Source organism: Labeo rohita, chromosome 2 (genome assembly GCF_022985175.1).
Source record: "Labeo rohita strain BAU-BD-2019 chromosome 2, IGBB_LRoh.1.0, whole genome shotgun sequence".
NCBI classification, from domain to species: Eukaryota; Metazoa; Chordata; class Actinopteri; order Cypriniformes; family Cyprinidae; genus Labeo; species Labeo rohita.
The window spans coordinates 37,465,652-37,489,022 of NC_066870.1; the positions used below are offsets into that span (position 1 = coordinate 37,465,652).

Consider the following 23,371-nt stretch of genomic DNA (forward strand, 5'->3'; position numbering starts at 1 on the left):
TTACATATTGCATTTTTGCTTACACTGGTTTGGAGACTTTCTAGTTTTAGTAAACTAGTTTTAATTTCAGTTCATAACCCTGTTTCAGTATTCACCCTTATTTTGCTACGAACTCATACGACCTTCTTTCTTATTTCAAACTAAAAAGCACACCGCTGCACGTCAAGCGTGTGAAGACACCATCAAAGTTTCATAATATAGTATCCCATAGTAGTCTTCAGAAGTCATATGGTTGCTTTGTGAGGAACAGAAGCAAATTTCAGCTCCATGTTTGTCATTTTGACATCAAACGTCAGTGGTTTTGAACTAAAAGTGATTTGACAGCTTCTTTCATGGGGCTTTTTTAATATTTTGTGAAGCGTCACCGTCCGCTTTCAGTCTTTCACTCTGCTACAAAATCTCAGTCTCTTCATATAAATCAGTTTGGAATGATGGATTAAATCCTCAAATGGCAAAAGTTGTATTTTCTCTAATTGTAAGTGAGCTTTTATTAATAAGGACAGTTTTGAGTCTTCCCGGCAGTCTATAAATGCCGTCGTGAGTCTATTTGTGTTTGGAAAGCAGCGCTGTGTGCATTTTGTGTCTAAATCTAAAAGGTTCCCCCGAAGGCTTTTCTTGCGTCATGTAGCTTTGCATCTTCTGCATGACTGAACTATAATCAAACTCTAATCCAAAAATGTGCTTTTTCCTGTCATACTTCCTTTCTAGCGAAATTAAAAGCATTTCCCAACACAAAAGAACATGTATAATTTATGTGTACTTGTGTGACCATTCTTTCACCTTGAGGTCTGAATGAGAATGAATCAGCTGGCGTTCTCATACTTAGGAGTCCAGGCTTTTGTCCGACTCTCTTCAGAATTAGTCCTGCGTATGTGGCTATTTTTGATCAGCCATTATGATTTCTTGAGTATTACTGTGTTATTTTCACAGAATTATGTTCCTATGGAAACCGTCCAGTGGGTACAATAATAAGGGATGAGTGTTGTTATGCACTGTGTCGCTGTTTTCCTCTGTTCATTTGTTTATATGTACAAAGGTATGGTATAATTAAGGTTAATTTATTTGCTCAAAATCAAGTAAATATTCTTACAATTTAAAATAGCTGTTTTCTATGTAAATGTATTGTAAAATGTAATTTATTTCAATGATCAAAGCTGTGTCACATGATCCTTTAAAAAACATTCTAATATGCTGATTTTCTGCATTTATTTGATTAAAAATCTAGTAAAAAATTGTGAAATATTATTATAGTTTAAAACAACTGTTTTCTATATGAATATATTTTAAAATGTAATTTATTTCAGTGACCAAAGTTGAATTTTCAGCATCATTACTCCAGTCGTCAGTGTCACGTGATCCTTCAGAAATCATTCTAATGTTTATCATTCCAATCAAATCATTCAAATATTATTATTATTATTATTAATCCAGAAAAAAAAACTTCAATCCAGGCATATTTTTCCAAAAAGTTGATTTTTATTATTTCATTTTATTTTTAATTTTAAATTGTATTTTATTTTATATATTCTATTTTTGATGAGAAATGTCTAATAGATTTACCTGTTTTACCAAAAAAGTTGTGATCATTGTTTTTTTTTTTGTTTTGCATTTTATTTTAGATATTTTATTTTTCCATTTTAAAATTGGAAATTGTTATTATTATTTTCAATGTATTTTATTATTTTTTATTATTATTTTTTATTTTGCACTTAAATTTAGTTTTATAGATTTTTGTTTAGTTAATGTATGCATTGTAACTTTGTATTATATTTTATATATTTTGGTTTTGCATTTGAAAGAAGTATTTTATTTTTTATTCATTTAATGTTTTATTTTATTATTATTATTATTATTATTATTATAATTATTAATCTAAAAAAAATTACTTAAGGCATATTTTTCCAAAAAGTTGTGATTTTTATAGTTTTATTTTATTTTATTTTACTTTAGTTTTGCATTTTTAATGAAAACATTATTATTATTATTATTACAGGAAAAAAACTTGACTTCAGACATATTTCTCCAAAAAGTTGATTTTTATTATTTCATTTTATATTTAATTTTAAATTGTATTGTATTTTAGATATTTTATTTTTTATGAGAAATGTCTAATAGATATTATTTTTCCAAAAAGTTGTGATCATTATTTTATTTAATTTTTTGCATTTTATTTTAGATGTTTTATTTTTCCATTTTAAAATTGGAAATTGTTGTTGTTATTTTTTTTTATGTATTTATTATTATTATTTTTTTATTTTAGTTTAGTTTAGTTTTGCAATTAAAATGAAAACATTATTATTATTATTATTATTATTATTATTATTATTAATTGTTAATTTAAAAAAATTGCCTTAAGACATATTCTAAAAAAAAGTTTTTTTTTTGTTTTATTTTAGATTTTATTTTATTTATTTTTGCATTTTATTTTAGATATTTTATTTTGATGAGAAGTTTCTAACTGCCTATTTTTCCAAAAAGTTGTGATTATAATTTTATCTTATTTTTGCATTTTATTTTAGATATTTTATTTTTGATGAGAAATGTCATTTTATTTTTCAGTATTTTTTTGAGAAATAGAAAGTTCAAAAGAACAGCGTTTGACATTTGCAAGATGATTTCAAAGAAAAAGAGCAGTGATAGAAAAAACAGAAACAAATGACTGACAGTTAGAAAGACAATGATGAAGAGCATGATGATGATAGTAAGTAAAGAGCAGAGTGAGTGTGTGCCAGTGCTGTGATAGTGCTGTTGCCATGGCCGACTGAAAGACCAATGAGAGCGGAAGATGTCACCTTTCTCTATTTCGGTCAGATCTATCACTGAGATGGAGGTGAACATCAGGTGAACATCTAACGGGCGCTGAGGCAGAGAAACAGGGCATCTTTCAGCTCCATTATCTATTGCATTTGATCCAGAGCGAACAAGTATCGCAGTTTGAGAATAAAACCAGTGGAGACAAAAAAGAAGGAAAGAAAATTCAGTGAAGCAAATGAAATGACAAAAACATTTTAATACTCTGTGAGCTTTAACCCTTTAATAGATGCATAATGCTCTGTCTTTCCTCTTTATTCTGAACTTTTTTTAGGATTTAACCTCAGGATTATTCACTTGTGTAAGTAAATGCAAATGTTTTTCCATCACATTTTTTTAGATTATTGGAAACTACAAATTTGGCAACTCTAACTACAAAACTACAAAAAAGCATTGCCTAATTACCTAGAGCTTTTATAATGCATTATAGAAGTATTTTAATGCGTTAATTATGCCTTGTAATGCGTCTACAATGCACTGTATGATCTCATGAATAATTGTAACCACATTTATAAAACATAACACTTATGCATTCATTTTTACGCTTAAAATATATGCATATAAATCATGACAAACAACCAATTTCAGATGTAAAAATCCTCAAATATTATAATGTATTTTGACTTGCAATTATTTATGAAAATCTATAATGCATTATAACATACATTGTGAATATATACAATGGGATCCTTTTAAATGCGTAATCCACTGTCTCGTTTGATTTATCATTAGAGAAAATCTTAACCTAGATCAGTGTCTGACCCAGTGAATCTCTGATTCAGAAGAGAAGCTGCTGAAATACTGAAAGTGACTGTAAAAGGAACAGGACGTCCAAAGAGCTTTCATGAAAGTGACATTTATTATTTGATCTGAAGGAGACTGTCACAAAGAGAGCCCTAAAATGAGGCTGATTTAACAAAAAAAAAAAAAAAAAAAAAGGGTTTTGGTCCTTTCAAACCTCACACATTTTTTTAAAAGGAATAAGGAATGTTCGTCCAAAAATGATGTCATTACTTTCTCACTTTAATGTAGTATGTTTAAGTGATGTACAGGAACCAGAAAAGGGCCACAACAAACGAATGTACAGGTCAGAATTGTTTTATTGTAAATTATTTTGAAGTATTGTAAAGATAATGTTTTCAAACACTTCCACAACTACTGGCAGTATCCCTATTTTGTAATTATTATTATATTTCACTTTTTGCATTTTATTTTACATATTTTATATTTCCATTTTGAAGTTGGAAGTTGTTATTTTTATTTTTGTTATTTTGTATTTTATAATCTAAAAAAATAATATTTTTTGCACTTAAATGAAGTTTTACTAATTTTAATTTGTATTTTTTTTATTTTAATTTTGTATATTTCATTTACTTTTGCAGTTTAATTACATTTTTTATATATATATTTTAAATATATTTTTGTTTAGCATTTTTATATGTATTTTATTTTATATTTTTTAATTTTGCATTTTAAATGAAAACATTATTATTATTATTATTATTAATCCAGAAAAATACTTGAATTCAGGGATTTTTTTTTTAAGTTGTGATTGTTTTATTTTATTTTATATTTTATTTTATTTTTGCATTTTATTTTACATATTTTATTTTTAATGAGAAATGTCTAATAGATTTGCCTATTTTTTCCAAAAAGTTGTGATTATTCTATTTTACTTTTTGCATTTTATTTTAGATTTTTGCATTTTATTTTTCCATTTTAAAATTGGAAGTAGTTATTGTTATTTTGATGTGTTTTATTTATTTATTTTTTCTTTTTGTTTTTGCGCTTAATTTTACGCTTTGAATTTTAATTTTGTAATATATTTTATTTATTTAGTTTTGCATTTTAATTTAAAAAAATGTGCATATTAAATTAAAACATTATTATTATTATTATTATTATTATTACTATTATTATTAATAATAATAATAATAATAATAATAATAATGATATTAATCCAGAAAAAATAAACTTGACTTCAGGCATATTTTTCCAAAAATGTTAAGATGTTTTTTATTATTTTATTTTATATTTTATTTTTTTGCATATTAAATATTAGATATTTTATTTTTAAAGTTTAAAGTTGGAAATTGTTATTGTAATTTTTTATGTATTTTATTAAATAATTTTTTTTTTTTATTAATTTATATTTTATATATTTCAGTTTTGTATTTTAAATGAAAATTAAATTTTCATTATTATTATTATTATTATTATTATTATTAATCCAGAAAAAAAAACTTTAGGACTTCAAAACTACTTTTGACTACTTTCACAAAATTACAATGACTCACACATTACTTTACCTTATTATATTTTAATAAATAAAGATATAATTGTGTCAGTGAAATTCTGCAATAATTTTGTCATTTCCTCTTTGTCTAACTTTTTTTTTGGCATTTCCTTTTCTTAGTTTCCTATTCTTGAAAGTTGTATTGTCTAGCAAGGGTCATTCCATTGTTTCAAATGAATTCATCTGTATATTTGGCTTTGACAGGTGGCCGTTTCAAGAATAACCGCAGTAAACTGAATAACACGATCTGATGATGGAGCTCTGCTGCTTTTTGCTCAGATGCATTGACTGTAGTCCAGCGGCAAACAAACACCAAGTTCACGTCCGAACCCAGACATAAAGCACACATTGCCATGGAAACAAATAAAATGGGCTGTTTCTGGTTGAAATGACACATGACGTGATTGAAGTGATTTGTTTGGCTGTTGTCCCGCTGATGGTTTAACTAGGTGTCATCATGACCAGTTAAGCACAGAATGAGAAATAGTAGCAAACAACGTAAGTGCTTTTGCTGCCGTTTCCAGACGATTGAGTTCGTTCATCACAGCAGGTCCAACGGTCAATACTTCTGTCTGCCATCAGTTATTACCGCTCTTTATATAGTGTTATCTGAAAAATGTCCTCACATGTCAGATTAAAACCAATGTTGTAGGCAGGAAAAGCAAATATGATGGTATTGGTCTCCCCCTACTGGCCAAAGAACATACTGCATACTGCAATCATATGTACTTTTTTCAACTTTTAGAGGAAAGGTAAATGCCTCATATTTGAATAAAACCAACACTTTTATTTAGCCTGTTTATCCATGGACATTTTTAATGATGTTTGTAATGCAAAAAAAAAAAAAAAAAAAAAAAAAAAAAGATAAACAAAAAATGACAAAATGACTTTTGAGTATTTTGCTGACATTATTATATTTAATGTATCTTGTATAAAACAAAATAATGAAATAACTTCTGACTTTATATAAGTGATGTTTGAGTCGCTGTAAGTTAGCAAAAGTAGTCAAAAGTCCTGAAGTTTTTTGTCTGGATTAATAATAATAATATTTTCTTTTAAAATGCAAAACTAAAATGTAGAAAATAAAATGAATAAAAAATAAAAATGTTTTTATTTAAAATGCAAAAATAAAATATATAAAATATAATACAACAATTAAAATGCAAAAATAAAATTAAAATTTTATAAAAAAATTAAAAATAAATTTAAAAATAAAAACAACAACTGTGATTTAATTATGACTGAACTATAATTACAATTTATATTATTATAAAATATGATAAAATACAGAACAAATAACAACAATTTCCAACTTAAAATAAAAATTAAATATAAAATATAAATATAAAAATCTGAAATAAAATATCTAAATAAAATGCAAAAATAAAATAATAATCACAACTTTTAAGACAAATATGCAAATCAAAAATAAAATATATAAAATAAAATGCAAAAGTAAAATATAAAATAATAAAAATCGCAACTTTTTGGAAAAATAGGCAAATCTATTAAATAAACAATTCTGATCTTTACATTTATCTGTTTATGTATATGTATATAAAAAATCAAAATGCAAAAAATACAATTAAAAATTATAAATAAAACTAAATTTAAAAACAAAAACTAAAAAATTAACAACTTTTTAATTGTTAGTTAATTCATTAATTACTTATTTAATTAATTAATTTACTTTATTTATTCATTGATTTGATGTTTTGATTGATTTATATATATATATATATTTTTTTTTTTTTCTACTTTTACATTTTTAAGATGTTTTGAAGGCATGGTTTGAAGTTAAAAATGTCTTAATGATAGATTTGTTTCTTCCAAATACGTATCTTCTTAAGCGTTAACTGATGGACTGGAGTGGTGTGGATTACTTCTGATGCTTTTATCAGCTAAATGTTCATTCTGACAGCACTGCATTTTCTGCAAAGGTCTATATGTGTGCATGAACGAAGGAATATAAAATGCCACAAATATATAATTTAACAAGTGAATTGAACAGGTTTAATGACATTAATGTACACACAAGGCAGTACAGGACATGTGACAGGTGAAACGTTTACATTTACATCACAACACACGTAAATCCAAAAGAGCATAAAATAAGACATTGTGTGAGTAGTTGAATATAAAATCGATACAGTCGTTGATTAATAAGGCCTTAGACATGAAGCGTACATGCATGACATCTTTGTTGTGTTTGGTTGCACTCATTTTGAGCTTGTCTGGAGCATGCAAAAATACAGCTGCTTCTCTCATGAGATCAAACCACGTAGCAGAATCGCTTCAAGAGTCCATTTGCTACAAAATATATTGTAAACATATAATACATCAGCACCTGTAGTGTCCATTTTAACAGTCCAACCAGAACCAACGGCCACTGGAAGGGTGAGATCAGTTCAGCCTGTGCCCTTTATGCATCAGTGAATGGGTGGTCGACTTGATGCGTCGAATTTAGAATAATGTTTCAGCACGCAAACAGCTGACATTATGGATTCGAATTCATTACACAGGTTAATACACTTCATCACTAACACTGAGGGTTTGGATGCGCTCGTATTCGAGCAATATGATATTGCTTTAATACAGCCATTCATATTGAGTAATTGACAGTATATATCCAGTCATTCTGCTGCAGCTCTGCCAAAGAAAAAAGTTCCAGAAAAAGCTGTCAACAAGTTACTGACACGGCCAAAGTGCTTTCAGAAATACTGCTTGCGCAATCAGTTAAGTGTTGTATAGGCCTAAACATATTTATAGATTGAGCAAATATTATATAATGCATGATGATTGGTCAACGCAGCGTTCCAGGAGTGCTAAAACAACAAGAAATGACGCAAAACACCTTTTAGCTCAGGCTATCAGAAACTTTAGTTTTGTTGCATAGCAACATATAGCATTTTCTGTCGGAATGATTGCAATTAATATAATAATTTAAAAGTACGCCAAAAAAAATAGTTCCAAATGAAACCAAAACACAGCGGACTGATACAAATAGTAAACTTTCCATTGAAGTTTTATGAAAACTTGAGGAAAAAAAAAATTAAAACATAAAACAGACATAGTCCTGGTCCTGAATAATGATCAATCACGCTGCACAGTAACATTAATGGTACTTAAAAGAATTGTTTAATAAAAAAGTCAATTGTTAATATAAAAGCAAGGAAAGTAGTTTCAAACGAAACCAAAAAATCAAACGCACATACGGACAGCTGGCGGATTGATACTTGGATGTTTTAGGAAACGTTCGGAACGCTGCTTGTCCAATCAAACGTGTAATATTAAAAAATATAGTTCCAATCCTAATCCAGTTAGGAGGCAAAACAGCGTTCACCTCATCACCAATTGCTAGTTTCGCTGCATAGTAAACGTTTGTTGTACTTAATGTCCATTGTTAAAATAAAAGCAAAAGAGTTTCAAACGAAACCAAAATTGAGACGAACACGCATGACTGACAGCTGGCGGACTGATACTTGGATGTTTAGGAAAATGCTAGGAACGCTGATACAGTATTAAACCACTAATTAGATGTAGTTGAAATCCTGACCCCTGACGTGAAACAGCCTTCGCCGTATCACTGCGCAACGATGGCACGTGCTGTCAAGTCAGGGACTACATTTTCTCGCGGAAGTGGATTGGCTTACTTGGATATACTAGAATATTCGATATTTGGACGTTTTAGGAAAACACTGCTTGTTCAGTGAAGCATGTAAAACAAAAGATAAAGTTCCAATCGTGAGCACGTCATAACAAATGTGCAGTCAAGGGACTATATTTTCTCGCGGAAGTACTGTTTCCCTAATATTTAGGCGTTTCTAGGCCGTGCTATCCACAGAATCTCGACCACAGCACGACCTCGTGTGCGTGTTCGTCAACCACCCAAACACTGATAGGTAAAGGCTGCCAGAATGTCCTCTAATAAGCTTGAACTTGATTCGGCAGCAACTGACAGCCGTTATTAACGTGATTCATCACTCTCTGTTTTAACTGCGCCACTTGTTCTCTCAGCACGCTCGCCGTAGACGCGAGCTCCGTGTTCTGGCTCTTTAGGGTTTTGACTTTGTCCTCCAGCCGGGATATCCGCTCCAGCTTCCTCTTGCGGCATTTGGAGGCGGCGATGCGGTTACGCAGCTTTTTCCTCTCGGCCTTGATGCGCTCCTGCGTGTCCATGTCGATGGGGGAGAGCGGCGGGCTGTCGCCGAAGCTCTGCATGTCCGGTACGGTCTGCGGCTCGTCCTTCAGCGGCTGCGGCTGCTGCTGCGGCGCGGCCATCGGGTGCGCAGGCGGCGGCGGGGGGAACGGAATGGTATCCGTGGAATAGTTCACCGTGGTACTTCCATAGGTGCTTAAGTTCGTGTACACGGGTAGATCCGTGGGCAAGGCGAGGGTGGTGCTGCTGCTGGTGAGTCTGCCGAGCGTCGCGGGGACGCACGCTCCGCCGTTCAGCTGGTTCTGCTTGTGAAGGTCCTCCAGGGCTTTGACGAAGCCCTCCGCGAACTCCTGCTCGTCGCTGACCGACTTCGGGTAGACGAACTGGGAGGTCGGAGTGGTGGTCACCATCCCGTTGGACTGGATGATCAGCCTCTCCAGCTCTGGAGACGCCAGTTTGAGCAGCCCCAAATCGGGCGAATTGAGAATCCCCTCGGCATCCCTCAAATCCGGCTTTAGGCTGGAGCTGTTCTGGTCGTCCAGGTTCAAACTCATGTCTTTCTTCATCATGATGCGTGATATTCCTCGGATGTCCTCGTCTGGGTAAAGGCTTGTTCCCATCCTACACCCCGTAGAGGGCTGAGCTGGGTTTGCTCTCCAAACGAGTCATTACGCGCAAATATGTTCTTGATCAGTTTGTTTTTAATCGATTTCTAATCTTGTTTTATGATATTGTTGTTTCTCCCCTGCGTGAGAGGTGTTATCTATGGGCGTCAGTACGCATTTGCAAGTTTTCTATCCCTAAAAATTCCATTATGTCACTTTAGAGCGCTGAGATTGGCCAAAGATGACGTTTTCTTCCGGTTTCATTTGCATAAGGGGCCGCGCTCGGCCGTGTCGCCTAGAAACGGAGGGTAAACGGCAAACAGTGCGGTGCATTGTGGGTTGATGTCATAGCGAACGTAGAGCGGGCGAGGGTGGAGAAACTAGGCAGTCTGGTAGAAAATGTTCCCTTCTTTTTGAGTTGAAGGTCCTCTGATGCTTGATCAAGTGTTCCACTCTAGTTCTACCTGATGGAATAATCCACACTCTCTGTTACGTCTAAGTATGCTGTACTACAAATAGAGCACAGTCATGAATATTTATAAATGTTATGAGTCCCAAATCTTACAGCTTTGTTTACTTCCACGTTCTGAGCCCAAGTTTTCCAAGACTTGTGGATCCCACATATACTTTTTTTTTCTCTTTCAGGCATTTGCAACTGATATGCAATTGAAACATTTTTAATATTAGAAAATTATATTAGTATTAAAAATGCATCCTGTATATTTTGCATTTCAGTAGGTTGTAAGTCATGTAACGTGAATACAATATGATATCAGATGTGTGAGATATATGCAAGATTTATTGTTTTACATTTATAAAAGAAAATTAAAATAATTTGCTTTTGAATGCATTCAAAGTCTCAAAACAGAAGTATGTTGAATACTTAATTGAATTATTATTAAATATGTATTAATAAAATATATCATTCAAAATATTTGTAAAAAAAAATTCTGCAAAATGTTATGAACATGTATGCTATATATAATATAAAATGCATATAATATAAAATATTTATTGTATTTTATTTTTTATTTAAAAAAAAATATAAAATTGTATTTATAGTATATTTTAATATAATTATTTTTATATTGTATTTTATATTTAAGATAAAATATTTTAAATTGTGTATATATAAATATATATCTAAAATTAATCATTTAAAATATTTCATTAAAATATTTTTATTTTAAATACTGTAAAAAAATATTACATGTGTTTACTCTACCAAATGTTCTGAACATGTTTTATGCTATAATGCATATAATGTAAAATATGTATTAAATTGTTATATTAACAATTTTCAATTATAATATAACAACTTTTTCTTTTAATTTATATTATATTTTATATTTAATATGAAGTATTTAAATAAAATATTTTAAATTCTTAATTGTGTGTGTGTCTGTGTAAAATAAAGAATTTATTTTGTTTATTTTTTATTAAACTATTTCTATAGTAAAATATATTATTTTAAATATTTTTAAAATATAAAATATTTTTTCTCTGCCAGACATTATGAGCATGTTGTATGCTATATACAGTATATAATATTTTAAATTTTATTATTAAATTTAACACATTTTATTACAATATCATTGTTTTATATAAATAAAAAATATTAAATATTGTTTTTCTGCTAAATGTTTTGAACATGTATGCAAAAGTTTAGATTTACTACGGTTGTACTTATATATTATATATTTTTATTTTTTTTTTCTGTCAAATGTTACAAGCATTCATTTAATTTGATCAACCTGTCGTATATAATCTTGGAATGGAACTTGATATCTTTACTCAGATATCTTAATCTTGAGGGATGTGATGATGCTTTGAAGTTAAATTGAATTTATGAATTGAATTAGCTGCTCTGGCGAGCCGTAGGATTTCTATAAATAACACTGCAGGCCGTGAGTCTGAGAAAGAGAGAGAGGGGGAATATATGCGCAGATCTGAATGGATGCGATGACGTCCGTAGACGTCTGCATCAGAGAATAGAAGCAGCATCATCCGTTGCCATGGCAGCAGTGACGCAGAGGCAGGTGGATTGCGCGGGTGAGGATGTGCAGCGCTGCAGCCGATGCACCGCGGGTGGGTGGAAGAACACAACCATTTCCAGCATTTTTAGCTGTAGAAATTACAGCTTACAAAAGCAGGAGGAAAAATGATAGACACTTACACTTATTATGTTATTTTAAATCTGTAATACATGAACTGCTACATTTGTATTATTAATAAACAGATGATGTAAAAAATGTTTTAAAAAATAAATGAAATAAAATTCTTCTCAAATTTCCATTTTTTACAGTTACATTGTAAAACATGATTTTTGTTTACATTAAGTTGTAATTCAAAGAGATGATAAAACATCACATTTAACTAAATGTGTTACTTGCTTTTTCTTTGTAATTATGAAACTTACTAGCAATTTCTGAGTGAAAATTGTTTCTACTTTTCTTTAGTGTACAATTGTACATGTCATTTCAAAGATCCTAATGAATTCAGCACTTTGTATGTTATATATCTTGTTGGCAGCATCTTCGGTGTTTTGTCTGTTGACTGAATGAGACTAAATGAAGGTGTCTGTCTCCGTGTTAAGCGTGACTCATGAAGGAACACTGCTAATTAACTACAAACATTGCAATGGGAAGTCCTTCTGTTCTCAGAAACCAGCTCACGCAAACAGGTTTGAACCAGATCTCAGCTATGGGTGTAGGCACACATGTCAAAACCACCACACACTCCTCGGGTAACCATGTACATGCATGTTTGATCGGTTTTTGTTTAGGCAGATCAAAGTTTAAAAGATCGAAGATTAAATTGCCAGTTATTAAGAATCACATTAATATGGTGTTTTAGTTCATCTCTACTTTATTTGATGCTGTATAAACTGCATTTTGAGGTACGGTTAATATGCATACAACATATAAATTACAGTCATGTGAAAAAGTTAGGACACCCTATTGAATTTTATAATTTTCTGTATCAGGACATAAAAAATTGTCTGGTCCTTGGCTGGTCTTAAAATTTGGAAAATAAATCCTCAGATAAACATCATCACATGACATATCACACAGTGTCATTATTTATTCAAGAAAAATACAGCCAAGATGGAAAGGCCATGTGTGACATTATCAGTCTCTCACATCGTTCTGGAGGAATTTGGACCACTCTTCTTTTCAACGTTGCTCCAGTTTATTGAGGTTTGTGGGCATTTGCTTATGCACAGCTCTCACCACACCATTTGAGTCAGGATGAGCTCTGGACTGGGACTGGGCTGTCGCAACACCTTTTCTTTTATTTTCAGCCATTCTGTTGTAGATTTGCTGGTGGGCTTTGGGATCATTGTCCTGTTGCATGACCCAGTTTTAGATGTCAGACAGATGCCCTCGGATTTGACTCTACAATACTTTGATATACAGAGAAGTTCATGGCCAACTCGATGACTGTGAGGTGCCCAGGACTTGTGGCTACAAATCAAGCCCAAAATGATCAGCCCATCCTCCAGCATGCTTGTCTTTTGGTATGAGGTGTTTGTGCTGATATGCTCTTTAGTTTTTCACCAATCTTGGCGCTGTGCATTATGGCCAAACATCTCCACTTCGCTCTCGTCTGTTCAAAGGACATTATTCTAGAAGACTTGTGTTTTGTTCAGATGCAACTTTGCAGACCTAAACTGTGCTGCAGTGTTTTTTTTGAATAGAAGAGTCTTTCTTCTGCCAAGCCTTCCAAACATGCCATTTTTGTCCCATATTTTTCTAATTGTATTGTCATGGACTTTATCATGTGAACTGAGGCCTGTAGAGTCTGAGGTGTAGTTCTTGGGTTGTCTGCCATTTCTCTGAGCTTTACACGCTCTGATCTTGGGGTGAATGTTCTGGGATGTCCACTTCTGGAAGGAGAGGTGTCTGTTTTAAATGTCTTCCACTTGTGAATAAACTTCAAATTATTTGGAAATGGCCGTATTACTCTTCTCAGATTGATGGCAGCAACAATTGCTTCTCTAAGATGATTGCTGATGTCTTACCTTCTTGGCATTGTGTTAACACACACCTGAAGTCTCCAGACCAGCAAACTGCCAAAGCTCATGCTTTTATAGAGGCGCTCAGACTTGCTGATGATCAGTTAATCAAAGGTATTTGATCAGCAGTGCTTGACTGTTATTTACCCTCTTAATTCCAATGTTAACAGTAAGGGTGTCCTAACTTTGTCACACATGGCTTTTCCATTTTGGCTTTATTTTTGTTCAGTAAATGACACGGCGCAATGTGTTTTTGTTCATCTGAGGTTTTATTTTCAAAATTTTAAGACCAGCCAAGGACTAGTTTGTTTTAATGATGTCCTGATACGGAAAACCATGGAATTCAATAGGGTGTCCTAACTTTTTCACATGACTGTATATATATAGAAAAAAATTAAAAAAGGCAGTCAAACATGTTCGAATGTACGCCATATAGGCTTGCTTGAAATAGTACTAATAAATAACTCTTGTCCAGCACAGCGTCAGATATAATTAAATTATTAACAAATCTACAAGGATACATATCAAACAGTGATATTTATTTACTTGAAGTATTTTTGTAGTAATTGAGTAATTGTTAATGGTGTTGCCAAATCCGCGGCTTTTCCTTTCTTTCCGGGCTACTTTCTCATTGTTGCCGCAGGTTGTTTTTCACGTCCGCTGTTGACGCGACCCCAATAACGTAATATTTAGCCCCTGGAATGCTAACTCCAGGAACCCCGCCAAAAAAAAAACTGTATTTTAACCAGGGGACTCCCCTCGAAATCAACTGGGCTACATTTGGGCTAGTTTTGAGTAACAGTTTGTCGGGCTTTGTTATGAAAACCTGGCAACCCCGAGGGTAAACACAGCCGTAGCGGCAGATGGCGCTGTTGTCCAGCGTAAGCGCTGATCTCCGTTCAGACCGCGAGAGGAAGAGCTGGAATATGATGTGTGTTTATGTCAGTTTGTGAAGATCTCATCTGAGGATCTTTGTTCTGTTCTTGATCGAAACTCGTTCGTTTCTCGGCGATGGAGCAGAAGAAGACGGTGATCGTGACAGGTAAACTGTGATGAAGGTGTTGATGCGCAAAACGCGATGTTTTGATGCCTCGTGTGGTTCTTGTCTCAGTTTTGAGAGTTTTTCCAGTGACAGCTGAGTCTGCTTCTGTCACTGATAGTTTTGTAATCGATTTAATGACACGCAAACGATCGGCATTGAAATTGAAAGTCGATTTACAAGAAAACACCCATTTATATCCAAGTACTGCCGCTAGCCAAAACTCTCGGGAAGTACCATGGTGCTCGTAAAAAAAAATCAGACAGCGTGCCGTGTTTTATTATTTTATATTATTCATTGAATTCATTATTATTTTAAGTTTTTGTATTTACCACGGTAATGCCATAGTGTTTTTTGGGACTGTATTTGTTTGGACGTCTTCTATAGTATAATATTCTTTGGAGAATTTTGGAGTCAGATTTATTTGTAGTATTATTTTTTTATTATTACAGTTTTTAAGCCATATTTTGAATTTTTAATTCATTTTCCATGTTAATTTTAGATAACATGATCCTTCAGAGATAATTCTAATATGCTGATTTCCTGCTCAACAAACATTTTTGTGGGAAAAAATATAATTGATAAGATAGCCTTTTTTTTTATTATTATTATTATTTTTTTTTTATTATTGTAATAATATTCCACAATATTAGTGTTTTTAGTGTATTTTTTTTAACAAAAATGCAGCCTTGGTAAGCAGAGGAGACCAAAAGCTTAATCATTCCAAACTTTTAGCTACTTGTTTATATAATAGTATTAACTATTCATCTTTTTTTTTTTTTTTACAATTTTGATGCTATTGCTATGGTAATACCATAACATTTTGTATTTATCATGGTAATGCAATAGTAGTTTTTTGGGACATCTACCATGTATATTTTTGACTGTGTTTGTTTGGACACGTCTTTTTCTATACTATAGTATTTCTTTGTAGTATTTATTTATATATTTTTACAGTTTTTAAGCCATATTTTTAATTTATAATTTATTTAATATTTTCAGTTATAGGTAACATGATCCTTCAGAAATCATTCTAATATGTTGATTTCCTGCACAAGAAACATATTTTGTGGGAAAAATATATAATCAAATAGATAACCATAGTATTAACAACCTTTTTTTTTTTTTTTAATCATTCCAAACATTTAGACACCAGTGTATATAATATATTAACTATTCATCGAGTCAGATTTATTTTTAATATTATTTATATATTATTAAATATTTTTTAAGCCATATTTTGAATTTTTCATTTATTTTATGTTTTCCATTTTCACTTTAGGTAACATGATCCTTCAGAAATAATTCTAATATGCTGATTTCCTGCTCAAGAAACATTTTTGTGATAAGATTTTTTTTTTTTTTTTTTTATTTTAATAATATTCCACAATATTAGTGTTTTTAGTGTATTTTTTTAACAAGAAATGCAGCCTTGGTGAGCAGAGGAGACCAAAAGCTTAATCATTCCAAACTTTTAGCTACTTGTTTATGTAATAGTATTAACTATTCATCTTTTTTTTTTTTTTACAGTTTTGATGCTATTGCTATGGTAATACCATAATTTTATTTTCACTTTTTGTATTTATCATGGTAGTACATGACATAGTAACATTAACGTAGTAGTTTTTTGTGACATATACCATGTATCATTTTGACTGTGTTTGTTTGGACGTGTTCTATAGTATAATATTCTTTGGAGAATTTTGGAGTCAGATTTATTTGTAGTATTATTTTTTTATTATTACAGTTTTTAAGCCATATTTTGAATTTTTAATTCATTTTGTATTTTCCATTTTAATTTTAGGTAATTCTTTAGTCATTTTTAATGTGCTTTTGTCATTCTTATTCCTTTTTGCTGTTGGTTTAATTTTAATTTATCCTTATTTTAGTTTTAATTTTAGTTCAGTTTTATTGTTTTTTTATTTTAGTGCTTAAATTTGTTTCAGTTTTCTGTCAAGCCAACATTTCTGATTTTTGTTATTTTTGTTTAGTTTTTCATTCAATATTTTTATATTATTTTTAGCTTCGTTTAACAAAAATGCTTTAAATATTTATCGTTTTTATGATAATAACCTTGTTTGGAGTATATGAAAATGTATTCATTTAGTAACTTGTCATGTGATTCCATCATCATTGCACATTTTAATGAAATCTTATTGTCATGCAAATATAGAGATGTAAAGAATAGCTTTCTAAAGAAGTCAAAAATAGAGGGTTCTCTGCTTGCACTGTTCAGGTTTCTGATGGCAGCATCTCGTCTAAAACTCAAACGCAAGAGTTACTCATTATGTCCAGTTAAAGTAGGATCAGATCTTAGACTCTGGACTGCAGGGTTTAGATTTTGCTGGCTTCAGCATCCTGAAAACCTGTTGAGTTTAAAGGTGGAACAGTTAGAAAACAGATAAGTTGATGATAATGTCCGGTCAGTCACTCTGAAAGGATTTTCACTTGACCATGATGCATCCTATGGCTACTTATCAAATAAATAAATACATGGACATGGAATACTGCTCAATTACTCAGTTCAGTGTCTTTATTTAAAATGTTTGACCAATCAGAATCAAGAGTAATAAGTCATTACATTCCATTTATTTATATAAACTGAATAAATAAGCTTTCCATTGATTTATTGTTTGTTAGGATACAGAAAAAAAAATCAAAATATTGAGAAAATCACCTTTAAATTTGTCCAAATGAAGTTCTTAGCAATGCATATTACTAATCAAAAATACAGTGTATTGGTTTAGTGGTCCATGCTCACATATGAGTGCATTTCTCTGTGTTTGTGTAGGTTTTGAGCCGTTTGGTGAACATACTGTCAATGCCAGCTGGGTGGCAGTACAGGTATGATATTCACACCAGGAGGAAATGAGCAGAGCGGATCAACTGTTGTTTGTTCGTATGCATCTGCGTGACTTTAACATACATGTTTGCTCTTGTCAGGAGTTGGAGAAACTGGGTTTGGGTCACGATATAAACCTTCACGTTGCTGAAGTTCCTGTGGAGTATCAGGCGGTCCAAAGTCTTCTGCCGTCTCTCTGGAAACAGCATCTTCCTCAAGTAGCGTAACCATATCATGCTTGTGTTGTTTAATTTTATTAGTTAGTGATGCCAAATGTGCACAGAGTGCTTTATAATATATATGTATGTAATATTTATAATACATCTGTTGCTATGTTTATTGTGCTCTGTATTAGCTTATGTTACATAAAAATAATAATAACAAAAATACTTATATATATACATTTTTACTGTATATAAGTAATACTTGTATCGTTTAATGATATTAATATTGGTCTGTGTACACATGCAACAAAAATGTTTTTAATTCAAAAATTAAATATTAAATTGATTATATTTTTTACAAAATTTAAATATTAAAAATTATATTAAATTAATATGATTAAATTATTATTAAGTTTATTACATTATTATTAAATTAAATTGTAGTGCATTTTTATCCATTTTTTTTATTGCAAACAAAATTTGAAAATTTGGGATAACAAAAAAATTTATTTTTCTAAAAGAAATCTCTTCTGCTCATCAAGACTGAATTTATTTGCTATAAAATGCAGTAAAAACAGTAATATTATGACACATTATTACAATTTGAAATAACTGTAAAAAGTGATTATGTAATTATTCCTGTAACTAAACTGTAATTTTTCCTGTGATCAAATCTGAATTTTCAGCATCATTACTCCAGTCTTCAGTGTCACATGATCCTTCAGAAATAATATATAATATGCTGATTTGCTGCTCAATAAACATTTTTTTGTGAGAAAAATATATAGTCCAATAGAAAAACATTTTTCTTGTAATAATATTTCACAATATTACTGTTTTTATTGTATTTTTCAACAAAAAACAACAACAAAAAATCAAACTTTTAGACACCTGTGTATATAACGATACATCTTTATAATTTAGGAATGCATTTCATAATTTTTGTTTTAAATTGTTTTTAAAATCGTATTTTGTCTTTCTGCTTTTTCATAGTTAGTGGTCCATGTTGGCGTTTCCGGGATGGCCACTACAGTAACGCTTGAACAGTGCGGTCATAATGAGGGTTACATGCGTCTTGACAACTGCAGTTTCTGTCCGGAGTCGCAGTGCTGTATGGAGGGAGGACCGGGCTGCATTCATTCTGTCATAGACATGGACGCCGTCTGTAAGAGAGTGAACTCCTCCGGTCTCGGCGTCTCGGTGTCCGTATCAAAGGACGCTGGCAGGTAAAAAACTCTTTAACTCTTACGCTCGTCGTCATTCACCTTGCAGAATCTTCAAAATAAATAAAGAACCGTAAAAATGCATGCTGATATTTATTGGGTGCTGCCATGAACATTTCACATAACAGATGTTTGCATATTGTCCAAAAGTTGTTTTAGACTGACTAATAAGCATTTATTGAAGGGCAGAGAACCATCAAAAAGTCAATTTCATAGCACCAACTCATCTGTAAAATGTATTTTTGATCTGTCCAATTTTTTATGTCATGCAACAATGATTTTTTATTAAATTATGTTATAAAATGTTTGATTTGTTATGTGAATGTTGAATCTGTATTTTCCATACAATAGCCTGTGAAGCTGATATGGCAATATATTTAAATACAAACAAACAACCTTAAAACAATCATAATGAATCCAATTTGATTTTAAATCCTAAAAGGTCTGTTTATATGAGTCCTAAACATTGCAATCCAAATAAAAAATGAGCATGAGAACTTGTGTGCCCTGAATCCAGCTAGTCTTAAAATGCTCTCTGACTCTTAAAGAAACAGTTCACCCAAAAATTAAGGCCAAGATGTAGACGAGTTTGTTTCTTCATTAGATTTGCTGGATATTATGTTATATTATATTAAATTATATTATATTATATTACATGATATTATGTTATATTATATTATGTTATGTTATATTGTATTACATTATATTATATACAGTAATTTCTAAGTACATTATATGATCTTATAAAGTATCATTTGAATTGCGTATGACTTGGTTTTAATTTTCTTCAGCTTGTTTTACTACAACTTTTAACTAAAATGAAAATGAAAATGGAAAAAATAATACAATAAAAACTCTATAGATTTTTAGCCAATTTTAGCCATATATTTCATTTTATATGAAAAAAAAAAATATGAAAATGAAATTGGCTAAATTACTGAAACTGGCTGAAATTATAATGAAAGTGGACATCTATAAAATCTATATAGATTTTAAAATAAAAAAATAAATATTATCATAAATAAATCACTAAACCTTTAATTAAAGTTACATTGAAAACAAAATATAAAAATAAAAACTTATTTAAAGTAAACTATATGGATGTTAAAAATATTTAAGAAAAAGTGTATACTAAATCTAATTAAAAAAATATTAATTAAAACTATAATAGTATGTCAATAAAAGTATACTGTACGGTTTCAAACATGACTGTATAATATGCAGCTTTTAGTTATACCTTAAACACACACTGGATAGAAAATATAACCATTTTAAAAATGTAGCATTGCGTCACTTGCTCACCAATGGATGTAAATGGGTGCCGTCAGAATGCAAGTCCAAACATCTGATAAAAACATGACAGTAATCCACAAATAATCCACAACACTCCAGTCCATCAGTTAACATCTTGAAAAGACAAAAGCTGTGTGTTTGTAAGAACACATCCATCAAGACGTTTTTAACCTCAAACCTTTGTTTCTCTCCTGATTCAGACCAGATGATATTACATATACATATTCATTTTAGCCAAAAGCAACGGTTTGAAGTTAAAAACGTCTTAATGATGCATTTGTTTTTTACAAACACACAGCTTTTGTCTTCACAAGATGTTAACTGATGGACTGTAGTGGTGTGGATTATTGTGATATTTTTATCAGCTGTTTGGACTCTCACTCACACCAGAGGATCCATTGGTGAGCAAGGGATCGAATGCTACATTTCTCCAAATCTGATGAAGAAACAAACTCATCTACATCTCTGATGGCCTGAGGGTGAGATTTACAACATTTACAACAAATGTTTATTTTTAGGCGCACTCTTCCTTTAAGTGTTAGAACAGAGCACTACTGTATTTCTTGTGACAAACGCTCTCTTTCGCAGGTATCTGTGTGACTACACCTACTACATGTCTTTGTTTCTGGGCGAGGGCAGATCTGCGTTTGTGCACGTTCCTCCTCTAGGGAAGCCCTACAGCGCGGAGCAGCTCGCTCGGGCCCTCAGGGCCGTCATCCTGGAGATGCTTGAACTCATGGAGCACAACAAGGGAAAGAAACGCTGTCTGCACAACCAATGAGAATACAGGCCGAGTCTCACATGTAGCGTCGGTTTGGATTCAACAGTTCATGCACACTTGAAGACATCAGTCTTAACTTGTGTGCTACAAACTAGGATCAATCAGCTGGTTTGAGATGCAACTTGTGTGCTAAACTCAATCCTACGGCTGCGTTCAAATAGTCAAGAAAGCACTTTAATGGGGTGTACTTGAAACATGCAGAGATTTGGTATTATGCATAAAAACAAACAAACTTGGAAATGTTGAAATGTGAAAACACTACATATGCATTTCATTTAGATCTTTTAACCATGTTTTTTGCAAACAGTCAAGGCAGAACTAATTGTTTTCTCTTGCTGCCTTGTTTCTAAAATCACTGTTCACCGGATAAAGTATGTCAGTTGTATAAAGCCATTTAAACCAGGGTTGTTAATTAAAATAAAAAACAATGAAACATCTTGTAACTTGAAATGAAACAGTTGTTAACTGGAGGAAAAATTATTTGTGTGTGTGTATGTATGTGTGTATATATATATATATATATATATATATATATATATATACACACATACATACATACATAGAATTTAATCTTTTTTTCATCTAATTTTATCTGATTTTTAAAATAATTTTTAAAAAACTAAAACTGTAATAAAAATTTATCAAAACTATATGGCAAAAATACACAACTAAATTAATACAACTTTTAATTTAAAATGAATATGGAAAAAAAAACTCATTTGAAATATTAAAAACTGTACACAAAAATGGCTAGAATTGGCTAAATTACTGAAACTGGCTGCAATAAAAATGAAAGTGATGAAAGTGGACAAAATATGAAAATTATAACTAATTCAAAATATTAATAAATCTATAAAGATTTTTAAAAATGTAAAAAAAATGGCAACAACACAACTAAAACTGAATAAAATTAAATTGAAAACAAAATATAAAAATAAAAACGAATTTATTTTAAATAAAAATATATGAAAATTGGCTAAATTACTGAAACTGGCTGCAATAAAAATGAAAGTGGACAAAATATCAAAATTATAACTAATTCAAAATATTTAAAAAAATTATATAGATTTTTAAAAATGTTTAAAAATGGCAATAACTGAAACTAAAACTTTAACTAAAATTAAATTGAAAGCAAAATATAAAAATAAAAACGAATTTATTTTAAATAAAAAATATATGAAAATGGCTAAAATTGGCTAAATTACTGAAACTGGCTGAAATAAAAATGAAAGTGGATAAAATATAAAAATTTTAATAAAATCTATGTAGATTAAAAAAACGTAAAGACAAAATTGACTAAAACTTTAACTAAAATTAAACTGAAAACAAAATATAAAAATAAAAACTATATGGATGTTAAACATATATTTTTAGTATATTTTTAAAAATATACTAAAAACTCATTCAAAATATGAATTAAAACTAAAATAGTATCTCAATGATAGTAAACTATACTGTTTCAAACATAACTGTATCATCTGCAGCTTTCAATTATACCCCAAACACACACTGGACAGAAAGTATAAGCATTATATTACAGTTCATTTTCTCACAGACTAAAGAGCAGGTGCAAATGGTGGTTTTGCAGACCTAAAATTATGACAAAATAAAAGCTGTGATCTGCCTGCTGGACAATGATAAAAGAGATAATAACCACGTCTGTCTGGTTATTAAAGTGCCAATGTGAATACACAGTCTTTAGGATACAAGTATCAAACCGAAATATGTTTTTCCTCATTTTAAGCCGTTTATGAACAGGGTCCCGCTTATAACATAAAGACACCTAAACCTGATGCCTTTTGAGTAATTTAAGGTCTAATGCTATCAGCACTAACTGTTAAGACATCAGCAGTTTAGTTTTTGTTCATTATATAAAATGTGAAATCGTGAGATGAATGTGATGAAAAGGTGATGTTTGTCTCTCAGTCGCCATTATTCAAGATTTTCTCCTTATGTTTCTTTCCTACTCTTTGCAAAATGCTGGACTATATTATATTATATTATATAATATTACACCATCATTTCTCAGTCCATTATATGATATTGTAAAATGGTTTTGGTTTTATTTTCTTCAGCTCGTTTTTGCTAAGGTTTTTACTGGAGTCTCAGTTATCGATCACAAACACAGTGGACCAAACTG

The 23,371-nt window shown here is 30.9% G+C and overlaps 2 protein-coding genes across 2 annotated transcripts; one reads left to right on the plus strand and one right to left on the minus strand.

Annotated features, from left to right (window-relative positions):
• Nucleotides 1–7,094: 7,094 nt before the first annotated feature.
• Nucleotides 7,095–10,084, minus strand: jund (JunD proto-oncogene, AP-1 transcription factor subunit). Its single transcript, XM_051135477.1, has one exon. It carries the CDS (start codon nt 9,884–9,886, stop codon nt 9,032–9,034), a length of 855 nt encoding a protein of 284 aa, XP_050991434.1. The 5' UTR covers nt 9,887–10,084; the 3' UTR covers nt 7,095–9,031.
• Nucleotides 10,085–14,788: 4,704 nt separating this feature from the next.
• Nucleotides 14,789–23,074, plus strand: pgpep1 (pyroglutamyl-peptidase I). Its single transcript, XM_051127040.1, has 5 exons — nt 14,789–14,931; nt 17,720–17,772; nt 17,872–17,988; nt 18,928–19,160; nt 21,039–23,074. Exons 1-5 carry the CDS (start codon nt 14,901–14,903, stop codon nt 21,229–21,231), a joined length of 627 nt encoding a protein of 208 aa, XP_050982997.1. The 5' UTR covers nt 14,789–14,900; the 3' UTR covers nt 21,232–23,074.
• The last annotated feature ends 297 nt before the right edge of the window (nt 23,075–23,371 follow it).

Bases quoted from the DNA above. Each gene is read 5' to 3' on its own strand.
- pgpep1 (XM_051127040.1), top strand. From the start codon at position 14,901: ATGGAGCAGAAGAAGACGGTGATCGTGACAG. The intron at 14,932-17,719 runs GTAAACTGTGAT...GTGTTTGTGTAG, and splicing joins GAAGACGGTGATCGTGACAG to GTTTTGAGCCGTTTGGTGAA. The intron at 17,989-18,927 runs GTAGCGTAACCA...GCTTTTTCATAG, and splicing joins GGAAACAGCATCTTCCTCAA to TTAGTGGTCCATGTTGGCGT.
- jund (XM_051135477.1), bottom strand. From the start codon at position 9,886: ATGGGAACAAGCCTTTACCCAGACGAGGACATCCGAGGAATATCACGC.